At 36.2% G+C, this 13,185-nt stretch overlaps 1 protein-coding gene across 3 annotated transcripts in view; it reads left to right on the top strand.

Moving 5' to 3' along the window:
* LOC135683624 (uncharacterized) overlaps positions 1-13,185 on the top strand; it is a 40,573-nt gene that overhangs the window by 16,495 nt on the left and 10,893 nt on the right. For all 3 annotated transcript variants that reach the window (XM_065198933.2, XM_065198934.2, XM_065198932.2), the window contains exons 2-3: positions 8,791-10,066; positions 12,750-12,808. In XM_065198933.2, the coding sequence (XP_065055005.2) occupies positions 8,844-10,066; positions 12,750-12,808 (1,282 nt within the window). In that variant the 5' untranslated portion in view covers positions 8,791-8,843. The remainder of the gene's footprint in view (positions 1-8,790; positions 10,067-12,749; positions 12,809-13,185) is intronic.

Here is a 13,185-nt window from a genome sequence, read left to right as displayed (position 1 = left end):
GATGAAGGTGTTACACCCCAACATGTTCATTTAGTTTGCTGGTGAACCGTTAGCTTCACTTGATAGTAGAGGGACGAAATATATATATATGATAGTGGTGCAATAGGAGCACTGACAGTGATTTTTCATCCATATCTTTGTAAGCACAAGGAATCAAATATATACCATACTTTAATGACAATAAACTTCATCTTCTCCAATCAGCAAGTCAGGCATGTCATTAGTTTGAGATAAACCAATAGAATACAGTTGTGAATAGGCAACTTGTCTTAGAGATTTTGATACGGTGAAATGCGCAAAAGTTTAGCCGTTTGACTTAGTTGATTTCATTGCATGTACGCATGCAGCGCTGCCTAGTTTTGATGATAATGTTCTTAATTTTAATCTCGATCTTGCCGTTCATCATACCAATTTCCCGCCTATTAACTAGAAGTTTCATGTGTTTATTTCCTAGCCATCTCCCAATCTGGCATTTAATGGGCTTCACTTCTATTTGCCTGCCTCAGTGATTTCACCACTCTCCTGAGGGACATGAGTGGCCCGTGAGGCATTTCAGGTGTGCCATGGGAAATAAACCAAATTTTCAAATGATGTCTTAAAAAGGCTTAGAAATGCTTGCCTTTATTTCAAACGCTACATACCTTCTCTAGTTACAATGTTTGCAATGCTAGATTAGAGTTGCAAGGTAAATTTTTGTTTCTTCACTTACATCAAAGTGAGATAAAATCTCGTTTTATTTCGTCTTAATCGAACGTGTGTTGCATTCAGAAGCTAAACCCTCCTTACTAAAGCAAAACGGAGGGCAGTTTTGCGTTTGTGATGTAGCACTTAGGCCCTAAAGGTACACATCGAGATTATCTCGTTAGTTGACAACAACCAAGGCAAATAAACAAATATCAACATGGACCATGATTATTTTCAAACAAACAAGCCCAATTCAGCTATTATCGAGGCTGAAAAGCATTGCAAACGAGGTTCTGCGTTGCAGCGAAGGTAAAGGTTAAATAGTGAGAGGCGAGGTTGTTTTGGGGTGTCTGAATGAGTTGTAGGTGACCCATGAGATTTCAAAGTCAGTTTCCAATGGTCTTTAGGTCATAAGCCATTCGCTCTCTATTGCTTTTACTTGTTGGGTATTGATTTTTTCAGAAGTTTGCATGCTAGAGCGAGAGCAGCATGGCGAAAATGTTTGGCTGAAGGGGAACTCAATAGTCCTGACAAAATATTCAGAAATGCTCTAGAATGTTCTTGTATAATTGAAAAATAGTTATTGTTAAACTTGCAAGATCTCTTGCAATGCCTTCAAGGCTACTTTTCTCAAGCAGTCAGTCTCAAGTATCAACGTTTTATGGTGATAAAGATATAAGCGGATCTAAACTAGCCAATAGAAACGCAGTATTGTTTGATTGTTTTGATTCAGCCAATCAGTGATTGGAGCCCTGGTGGTTTCGTCATCTCCTTCGAGCATGTATCGTTTTAGACATCCGGTTAGGGTTCCGAAGCAGGGTACCTACTGACCAAATTTTCCTCACCTATTTGATCTAAGATGACTTCACTACCATAGATAGCTTCCACGAAGTTCTAAGATTAAATATTTATCGTGGAAAGAATGAATTGTTACCGGAGTTTTGTTTCCAACAATATGTTCCGAGTAAGGGTATATGCTTACCGTTTATCATACAGGATGGCTTTCCTACAATATTGACCAATAATTGTGTATGTTTTGTTGTATTTTTGCTGACGAAAGATCATCTTATAGTTTTCCATGTTATGAGGGTTTCTAAAAATGATATTTTGTATTCGAAAGCTCCCATGGAGCTGACTGTTGCTCGATCAAATCTTCTGTTCATTGTAACTGGGCTTCAGTTGTCTAGAGATAACTTCTGCAAGGCTTGCCTTAGGAAAGAAATTTCGAACGACTTTTTTCGCTTTTAGGAACTGTTATTATTTAGATATTTCTGTTATTAAATGCACTCTTTGGTCATGTGGCAAGAGGATCAAGTGGAGCAGTTTTTGTAACATCGTGGAGGGGTACATTGAAGGAAAAAGATCTAGCGGTAGGCAAAGAAGGACTTGGATGGACGATATTAAAGAGTGGGTTAACATGCAAAACTATGGTATCCTGAAAAGTAGGTGTAGTGACAGGGTTTGTTGGAGGACCATGGTTAGCAACCTAAGGATTACGTAGAAGCTACCTGGAATGAATGAATGTTAATAAAGGTTTTATTGCAAAAGAATTTTTATGAATAAGAAACAAATTTCTATAAATAAAAACGAATTTTGATTAATAGACTTGCTTCATGTATATCCTACAATAATTTGCATTTTTGTAGTTAGAGACCGTTTTTGAATACACGCTGTACTATTTTCTATCAACGTTTTGGTAGAGGGTGAAATATGAATGTGACAAAGACCTCCCCTCTGTTACAAAATCTGACAATCTTCTATTTAGTCTGAAAACTGCAATCATAATCTGCTGCAAAGGATTAACATTTCATAAATATATAAATTGAAGAATCTCGTCTCTAAGATTAGCTATGGCAGATGTGTGATGCTCATGAAACCAGATGATGGCGAAGCAATTTAAATTTCCATCGAACGTTAAATTCTTAAATTGATCTCATTTGCATTATGTTTGGCAATCAGAGGATTTTCTCAAGCTGAAGCGAGACAGAGTGTTATTGTTCTCTAATGCTTGGCATGCAAACAAAATCTTGTCTTACGTTTTTGCAAACAACTAAATCAGGAATGTTTTATTTCATTACCAATGAAATGATTCTCGTCACTTGCAGCCACTAATTCTTCAAAGAAAATTAGAAGAATTTGATTATCAAACTTAAATCAGAATGCAAATTTACACCTGACACAAGAACAAAGCATTTAATATTTTAATTTTGATTTTGCGAATGCTACCAAAAATTGCATCCGTCAGGTTGCTTTTAACATTTCCAATCGGCGCTGTTGGCGAAAATTAGCTTTTATATTCGTGCATTTGAAACTCGAACCTATCCGTTGAGTGATAAATTACAGGGATGTTTTTTGTTTTGAAATAAAAATGATATCTTTTATCATGGTTAACATATTCCATGGGATTCACAATGCTGCCAGATCTCACAGAACAATTATGGTTGACTGTGTTGTCAAAGCCTTTGCGCATTTTCAGTGTTCAGTCAGATAGGGTAAGAAGCCATTTATTGTGGCACAGTTATTCACATCAAGAAACATGGAGGTCTGCATATGATAATGTAGTTATATATATCTTGTAATTGTTACAGACCTGTCAAGTGTCCCGCATCGTGCGGGATTTGCACGCATTTCTTGTCAAATCCGCATTCCCGCACGCTTGCTCTAAAATAGGCTGGTTGTCCCGCATTTTTTAATTTGTGGTTTTGAGGTTCTTTTCTAACACGTTTTCTATTTTATTCATCAACTTTTGAAAGAAAGTCAGAAAAGGGTTTATAATTTATGCCACCTCACAGGAACCTGTGCAAGGAAACGCATCAAACTAGGTATTCCAATATATTTTGAGTTCCGCAGATCATCGGCTTCCGAACTCAATGCGCACGCGCAAGCTAGGAGTTTCAATGATTCTGAACAAAAATGGCGTCCGCTGAAAAGAAGAAACGCCGTTCATGCAAAGTCACATTTGCCACATTTAGCCTTTTTCATTTATCATTTGTAAGTGTATGCGTCTTTGTCCCTCATCTCATTTTCGAAAACTTGACAGCCCTGCTTTGTTATGCATTTTGATGCAAATTCTAATGTCATTTGGCTAGGTTCTTCGCAATTATCACATCAGATAGAAAATTCAACTAAAAATGCTAGTGTTATCAAGTCTTCACGATGTCATTTGACCCAGACAGAGTAGTTTCCGAAACCTATCACGCTGTTGTCAGTACGGAAGAAAGATTGTGTCGTAGATTAACGATTATCATTTCACTGGTTTTAATTTCCTTCTTCGTGTTAAAGAAGATGAAGTTCTTTTCTCGTCCGGCATTTCAAAATGTATATGTTGTTGATTTTGTGGCAAACTTAGTTATCCTTGCAGCCATGATGTGTTTTCTCAACATATCTAACCTGCATAAACTCATTTTTGATAAGAAACAATAGCCGATGTTGATTTCTCAAATTTTTTAATGTTCTGGAAATTTCAAAACTCACTATTTCTTCAGAGTTTCTTAATTATGATGTCCTGAATGATGTTATGAAATTTCTGTGATCTTTTTATCACGTCAAGAGATTCGCTTTCGTTCTGACGCTGTATTTAGACGCGGGAAGTATATTTTTATCCCTTGTGTCTTAATTTCTAGGCCATCAGGGCAATCATGTTCTAGGATTTTAAAAAATTTCGTTGTTCTCAGTTTTATCACGATTTAATAGTTTCTTAATTTTTTGCTTTGAGTACTGAAATTTCTCGTTTCTTATAGTCCAGTAGTGCTTTCTTATAGCCAGTTTCTAATAGAAAAAATGAGTGTAGTTAGTTTGTTTCATATTTTCCTTTTAACAATTCTAGGGCTCTTTCAATTAGTTTCCTGTTTTTGCATTTCCTGGTAAAATGATCCAATTTATTATTGCCTAATGGGCTGCCTCATTCCAAACTTTATTCCTCCTGTTAAAAAAATTTTTACCAGTGGGGCTTGAATTGCCCTTTGTAGGGAGATAATCATCGGAACGTTTTTCGTTTGGTGTGAATTCTCCTTGGAGTGTCCTACAATTGGTTGGCATCTTTCAATCAGTCGGCTCTTCCCGGTTATACGATAGGTTGCTGCATAATTTCGTGTATAGGTTTTTTATGTTGCAGCTTCAAAACATAGAATGTATCGAATGTATCTTGCTTAAAGCTGTTTAGATTGTCAGAATTTTCACATTTCATTGAAAACTCATTGTTTATTACTTAAGATTTTTCAGATTTGCAGACTTTTTAAGATACCCTTTCTCCCCATGGGCTCCCCAACCTGCAGCAAAATTGCATTTTGTCATAACATTATTGAGTCTAATCGCTGATTAGCAAGGATTTAACCACCCCAACTCTTCATGCTGTAGGCCTATAACAGTTTTTTCCCTACTAGGCGTTCCTTTTGCTCGTGGATTCCCTGTAAATAAGAACCTACGAATTATAGAAGCCTGGGAACATCTTTTCAATTAACCATTCTGTGTTTAACATAATTTTTAGCTAACTAAAACTAAGGTTTTTATGCAAAAGGGCATTGTTTCTTGAACCATCTATTTTGATGTGACACCCATATTGCCATACATGACCAGATAAAATCATCATTAAAATAAAATTTACAATAAAAACCTAATTAAGAGCCTTTTCCTCTGCATGCAGTTTAAAAACAAGACCCAAGAGCGAGCGAGTATTTACTGTGAGAAACTCTCAGGATACCAGAACGAGGCTACGATCAAAGGGAATCAATACTTGTCAGTCATCCGTTGTGAGGAGGAAAACGGTTGGGCTCATGTAAGAATAGCTATTAGCAATGTTGCCTTTAAAGATTACTGGCTTTGCTTGAAAAGAAATAAGGGTAGTATAAAAGGTATTGCTTTGAATCAACAGAAGTAAATAAAATCATAGAATGTGAAACGAAGTTGCGAGATCTTGTTTGCCAAGAGCTTTCTTTGTTTGGTGAGAAAATAGTTGATCGTTCGGCAAAAATTGATCGTATTTTTCTTGGCGTGTACATCTTGAGTTTTCGGATTACTGCTCAAATCTGCATGCGTGTTATTTTCTCAAACAACATTTGTGCCAAAGGATTAGGGATTAGATATATGATATCAACTAATGCAGTGCAGTGAGATTGAAAGAAACCCTCTTTTCGAACTCTGTGGTGTTTTTGAAGACGTATTCCATGAATCATTTATTCGAAAAACAGGAGTTTTGCCAATACCACTCCAATTATTTTTCACAGTCGATGACATAATGCTAAATTTTTCATCGTCTATACCTATACTGCATCTGTACGTATTTTTGTAAGCAAAGAATTGATTCCTAAAATTCATGCTTTTCATTAGCTGTCCTCATTCCATAAACATAATTGTTTTTGTCCAGGTGATCTGTCTATAACACGACGACTCTCAATTTTTTATGATCATTACGAATGTGTCGATTAATGAAGTCGTACTTCAGCCTTTCCAATCTTGTAATGAGATATGAGATTCAAAGATTAGAAAGAGATTATATTTTATCGGTTTAGTTTCCTTAAAGAAGCAAAAGATCGTTTTTGCCTCCGAAATGTATTTTTTCAGGTCTCAAATTGGGTTTTTAATGTTGGGTAATAATGTCTCCATACAGCACAATTCCTTGAAATAGTCGACTCCACTTAAAGTAACAATACCGTTTGCAATCACTTGAAATGTCGCCTTTACAGTTGGACTCCGCTTACAACCACAGATGCTCAAGCAACATCTTGTTTGACAATAACCGAAGTCTACTGTATACTAACGTGATCATATTCAGCCAAGAGAGATTGAAACGTGATCAAAGTTTAAAAACAAAGCGAGCATAGTTTGTTCCATTGTTAGAAGAAAATGCATCTCATTAAATGAGCACCATTAAAGAAGATGGATGATTTTCAAAATATTTCTAGTTTTTATATACATACCTTAGATTAATTTATATTTTCGAGCTGAGTTTATCTAGTCCCAGGAAAAAGAAAGAGAATAGAGTTATTAAGAAGTTACAACAGAGTTGCCTATGCAAGCGTGATAGTGATTTCAAGTTGTTCTTGCACGTGAAGTTGTGTCTGTATAAAATGTCTGTACTGAGATTTTAAGTTCACACGTCGATAGCTTGTTTGCGGATAAAAATCCCCTTCCTATCCCTCCCCTAAGGATTTTTGAGTAGCTGTGCTCTAGTGGTGAATTTTCATTCTACCTTTATGCTCGGTTATTTTCTAATTCATTTCGTTCAATCGAAAATAACAACAATTATTTAGTAGCTAATTACATGTACTTGTAAGAGTCTTTCATGCAGTATGACTAGTTAGTTGAGCATTTTTGTTTAAACGATACAAAATTTAAAATTGCTTTGAAAAAAGCACATTTTGTAAAAATATACTTTGGTTTTTCATTTCATTGGTTTATTTCGATCTAGAAAAGGATATTTATTCTCAATTTTACATTTTAAATTATTATTCTGACGTTTTTTACAACATTCATTTTTCAGAAAACTATAATTATTGTCTTGCATTTTGATGACAACACCAAAACTTTCTGCTGTGATGAAATTTTTTGTTATAAACTGTAACATGAAACATAAACCACAATTCAATTTGCTTTTTGGAGTAGTTCATGGCTTATCTGTTGAATGAATGGCAGAAAGCCAGTTTCGTATTCATCCAATATCATCGTGGTTTAAAGGAGCCCTATTGGATTAAGGACCTGTGAAATGTTAATTCCCATGTTCAGCAATATTTCCGTGCAAATGTTTCTTAAAATGTTTCAAACATTTTTTGTAAGTTTCTTAAGCTTCTACGAGCTTCATATTGTGTTACTTCAGAAAAAATGCTGTATTCCAGATCAACTATATGACTAGTTGGTAAGTACAACCAATTCTAGGTTAGAATGTCTTTGAATCAGCAATTGAAATGCTTCTAATACAGTATAAAATTAAGATGTTAACTTATCGATTTATAGGAAGTTTTGCTATGCATTCGAAATATAAAGAAATTTGTCACCTTTGCTTTAAGCGTTGTCCTCAAAAGTTGGCTGAAATATAAAGGCAATGCTTTCTACATATTGTACTTTGTTGATGAAACATCGCAAACCTCATCTTTACAAGTTAATTTCGAATGGAATGAATCATTTGAATCTACTTTGGTAATCAATTCTTTTGATACAATAACAAAGAAACGATTTGATTTTTTAGCTAGTTGCCTACAACGTAGCAAAAACAGTTTTTAAAAATTTGTATTATTCATAAAGTTTTGAATTCATAATCAGTGGCTATTCTGAATTTTTGAGACAACATCGTATAGCAACATCGCTTTTTGAGTATCATTTTCCACAAGTATAGAGAAAATAAATTTATGCTGTTTTTTAATAAATCAATAACTGGATTGATCAACATGGGGAAATGAATTCATTTGTCTAAAAAAATCGTTATTTCTTTCATGTTAGTATAAAGTTGTCGGGAGGAGAGTAAGGAATGTTGTCCTTGATAATTCGTATTCATCAATGTCAAAAACTGAGTTGAATGTGAAGTTAAAAAGTCAAATACTAGCAGTGTCAAAAATACCTTGAGCAGGTGAACTTTCTCAAGAATCTATGAAAAAAGCATTGCAAAAACATGTGCTTGAAATAAATTTTCTTATTAAAAAGTATATTTGGTTTTTGAAATGAACTTTCATCTTACTTTAATGCTGTGACATGTGTGGAAGTTTGCACAAGCATAAATTTTTTGTTAATTTATATGAAGCACCTATCTGCACTTTGACAGTTTCTAAACTTGTTACTATTTTTATAGCTTCAATGTTATCTATAAAAGTTAAGAATTAATTCATTATCTTACGTCTTAAACGTTTAGGCCCATTTTGAGAATGATAATATGTCCATATCTTTATAATGCATTTGACCTTGACCTTTTTGTGTCATTTTAAAATATTGCTTTAGCATAGCAATTTTTCAGTATCACCAAAGACCATTTTATACTATATTTCTCGAAATAGCACAATACTACTTCAACCCTGCATTTTATACCCATCACTTCTATTTTACTTAATGTGTCATCTTTCGAAGCTATCAGTCTTTAAACCTATTTTTTTAATTTCTGACCAGTAACAACTTGCCTTTTAGAAATATATTTGGCAATACTAGTGTACTGAAAGGTCACATTGAACCAAAAAGTCATGTCAAATGACACAATTCTAGAGACTCATTCAACTGTAGATGCAGAAGTTATAGCAAATCAAACTGTGAACTTTACGAAAGTTTCGCAAGCCAATCAGAAAAGAGCATCAGTCAATGGGAAGGAAGAAACTGATGATGTTGACATAGAGGCTGGAAAGCAATCACTAGACTCGTCTGGCAACGAAGATCGAGGCTGGAATAATGTCAAGAAAAGACTTGGCACTCTTGTCGCTGTGAAGGCAGTTATGGACACCCAGAAGAGGCCGAAAGTGCGAAAACCGGTTGGTCAAAAAGATTTCCTAGAGAGATTCAGCACTCGGGAGTACCATCCGGTGCGGAGTGTTAAAAGAAGCTCAGTTAGCAATGCTGCTAGGCGCGTTTCGGTTGTCATTAACACCCCACATAACAAACCAGTTGGTAATAGGGAAAATTTCAAGAATAACAACGCCTTGGGCGAGCAACATGAGCTGACTGAAATCAAACCTAAGGAAACTGTTGTTGTAGATAACTCGTGTGCGAATGAAGACACTGAAGACGAAAAAGTCGAGTTTAAATGCAAGGAGATCCTTATGACATTCACAGAGCCGTACAGTACCTTTTTATACTGTTGGCTGTATATTGTAAATCTGGCAATTGGCTACAACGCATGGGTGATCTTCCTGCGGATTGCGTTCTCCGATGCGCAGCAGCAATTCCAGACGGTCTGGTTTACTTTGGACTACATAGCTGACTTTATCTACGTCTTTGACATAATCATATGCACTCGAACTTCGTTTTTAGAGGACGGTATATACGTCGATGACTTGAGAAGGATGGCACAAGCTTATTTGAAGTCATACCATTTCGCTCTTGATTTCACGTCAGTATTGCCATTGGATTTGATATACTTCGCCGTCGGTACAAACCCAGCACTCAGACTGCCACGGATGCTAAAATATTACAAAACTTTTGTCTCCCAGAAAACCATTCTCGCGTTGACAACATTCCCAAACGTGCTAAGAACGTGCATATTCTTGCATCTGATGCTGATAATGATGCATTGGAATGCGTGCTTTTACTTTCTTATATCAAAGTACGAAGGTTTTGGCGTTAACGGATGGGTTTATCCAAAATTCAACGCCAAAACTGCATCTCTTAGCTACCAGTACGCGCTCTGCTACTATTGGTCAACGTTGTCTTTGACAACAATTGGAGGAAGTGCACACCCGGAGACTACCATCGAGTGAGTAATGATGTAAATTTTTTATCATCCCTTTTATATGATAATGATCTGGTTTTGTGAAAAGAAGGTATTTTTAGACCCCGTTTACACGAGAGTGGATCCGATCTGGATAGGATCAAAAAGAGTACGGATAGGCCTTGCGTTTACACGGAAACTGGTGGATCTGTGGTGAAGAATTATTATGAAATTTTGATGATATGTCGTCGTACTCTGTCCTCATATTTTCCCAATCCTGCCCATCTGCAAGCTTTGCAGTTTGTAGTCCAATACTACTTTTAAAAGTAGTGCAGTTTCTTCTTCAGTCCATTGAAATTGACCCTTTTTAACGTTACCTCCCTCCATGTTCAGATTAACTGTGTTTTGATCACGCACGATGTTCTGAAAACATCATATGCGCGCCAATTTTCGAAAAGCGCATGCGCGTAACCTGTTGAATTCATCTGGATCCGTTCCCGTGTAAGCGCAAATGGTTCTGGATTGGATCCCGTGTAAACGCATTTCCATTTCCGGGATCGGATCCACTAGTATCCGGATACTTGTGGATCCGATCTGGTCCAGGTCTCGTGTAAACGGGGTCTTAAAGTCTGATAGAATCCTGAACTGGTTTCTTTGTTTTTGAGATGGGTGTCGGGCAATTAACGAGTGAATGGGAATAGAGTGAGCACTAATTAATGGAACAGTGGATGTCCCCTGATATATAAAGTTTTGGCCTATCATTTATCATTTGATATACCATTTTCTCTATTTTTTTATTATTGTGCTGCGCTACTGATATCTAAATGGAAAATTTAAATTGACAGTGCACTTAGTATACTGTATTTTCAAGTTCGTTAAGTGCTACCATATTTAGCACCATGTTAAAAACTGTGTGAAACAGCAAAAGCCTTCAAAGTCTTACGCCTGCTGCTGAATGATAAAGTGATTGTTCGCAGATAATATGAAAAACATGTTTTCATCCTTTATGTTGAAAACTTTTTTTCAATTTTAATAATTTAACGTACAAGCGTGATTGAAATTGGCCATCTCCCTGCGTTCAAGTGTTAAGGAGCATGTGTGTCCTTCTCTTTCCAGCTTGGTTGTTTGTACTTTTGGCTTGAAATTATTTTAATATCAGTTAATAGTTATGCTCATCCATTAATGAGAGCACACCTAATCAGTTTCAGCCTACTAAGCCTTTATCAAATTTAGACTAAGTATCTTGCCATTAAAATCCTTCAATTGTTAAATATCTTGTGCTTCTAATCTTTCAACTTTGTGTTCACTCATTTTTTTGACCGGAGGGGAAAATGCATTGGGAAATCGAGAAACCACCAAAAAATTTCTGTGAAAAATTCGTTTCAGCGTACTTGGATAATTTATATTGAATCAATGACCGGTGCTCCTTCCGGGTAATAGCTACCAGGAAAATAACATCCAGCCTCGATTGTCTACGTTGTCTTTTACAGTTCTAGTTTTAGAAGGAGGCTCAAGAAGACTGCGTGTTTAGCAGCAACAAACTGAATCGCATTGTGCCTAGGCTCAACCATTATCTCACATTTCCGCGCTATATATATCATAATCTTTCTTGATATCTTAAAATACAGCATTTTTAGATCTTTTTTGTTTTTTGCTATTACTCATAATCTTGAAGAGATCAGTAGATATTTGCATCGGTTTTTTTATTCCCCTTGTGCGTTCATTGAAAGAGGCTTCCCTTCAATGAATGAGAATAGACTCGCACGATCTGGCAAGAATATCTTAAATGCTGAGAGATCGTTGTCTATCGTTCCAGCTGCTAAACTCGACTGACATACAATCAAGCAATATCTTTTGACTAAACACCCACAATAACTGACATCTAATGCCAAAAGTAACATCAAAACTAAGAGGCTTTACTGTGAAAAGATTACAGTTTCGTCTATGTTTTTAACCTGCGTAGGATGTAATCTTTCCTATTACAATTGCATGATGATCGCATCAAGCGTGAAACTCGGATTTCCAACTAATAACCGGTTTGTTCTATACACCAAAGCGTATGAAACTCTTTCTATACGGCATCGAGGTAAACAAAAATCTTCGCAACTAATTTAAGAAATTATTTTTTCCATATTTGGCAAAATAAAACTTTGTGTAAGTTTGTCATAAACAAAGCCATTAGCCAAATTTTTTGTAACCGAGGCTCGGCTGGGCTCAAAATTGAGCCTCGGCTGGTGGCGCTCAAGTTTGAAGCCAGCACCATTGCAAAATAAAATGATCCTCAATCAGAGTCGGGAAGACATTTTTCAAAACCAACGCTTGAATTATATTGATAGGCATGTGCCATAATGCTCTGTTTCGAGGAAGGAAAAAGACAAAGCAGATGAAAACGTTGTTAGGAGTGGAAGTAAATGCCCTCTCCTCGGAATGACTGCTCTGGGGGCCCCCAGACTGGGGCCCTGTTCTCAGATGGCGACGTGTCACAACAAAAGCTCGAACCAGTCTTTTTTATAGACCAGCAGTTGTAATCCAGTGAATTCGCCGCATATGCCTATCTCCGCAGCATTTTCCCAGGGTAGAGTCGTCGTAGAAACAACAGAAACAGCTGGATGTAGTAACGTTATTGTAGGTATAGAATAGAGGCAATACACGGCCCTTATCATTTTCTTCATGCAGTAACTCTTCGTTGACTTCTGTAATGATATATGTTTGCTTTCTTGTATTCTAGGTGTGCCTTTATGATTGTCTGCTACTGTGTCGGTATATTCATATTCGCAAGCATTGTAGGTAAGTACTTCATGTATTACAGAACAACGATGGAAATGTTCTAGGAATAGTTCTTTAAGTTTAAATGGCTTCTCCAACTGTAGGTGGTGTGCAGTAACAAAAGATTGATACGAGAAATGCCCTAGAGTTAACTTTTATACATAGTCCGGAGGTATGAGAAGGCTAATTGTTTACAATATTTGATAGCTATAAATTGCTGTATTTTATAAGGAAAAGCTTGCACAAAGTGCCAGTTTACACGAATTTATTATGCCCCACTTTGGTACATTACATTTTGTTATTTTTTATTCCCAAATCTGCAAACGTGCCTTTCGATTCGAGTATCATAAATTAGGAGCCCCGACTTTGATCAATAGTGTTCTAAAATCAAATTAGTC

The sequence above is a fragment of the Rhopilema esculentum genome, chromosome 7 (assembly GCF_057945365.1).
Source record: "Rhopilema esculentum isolate cy_ngs chromosome 7, ASM5794536v1, whole genome shotgun sequence".
Taxonomy (NCBI): domain Eukaryota; kingdom Metazoa; phylum Cnidaria; class Scyphozoa; order Rhizostomeae; family Rhizostomatidae; genus Rhopilema; species Rhopilema esculentum.
This window is presented reverse-complemented; position numbering and strand designations above follow the sequence as displayed.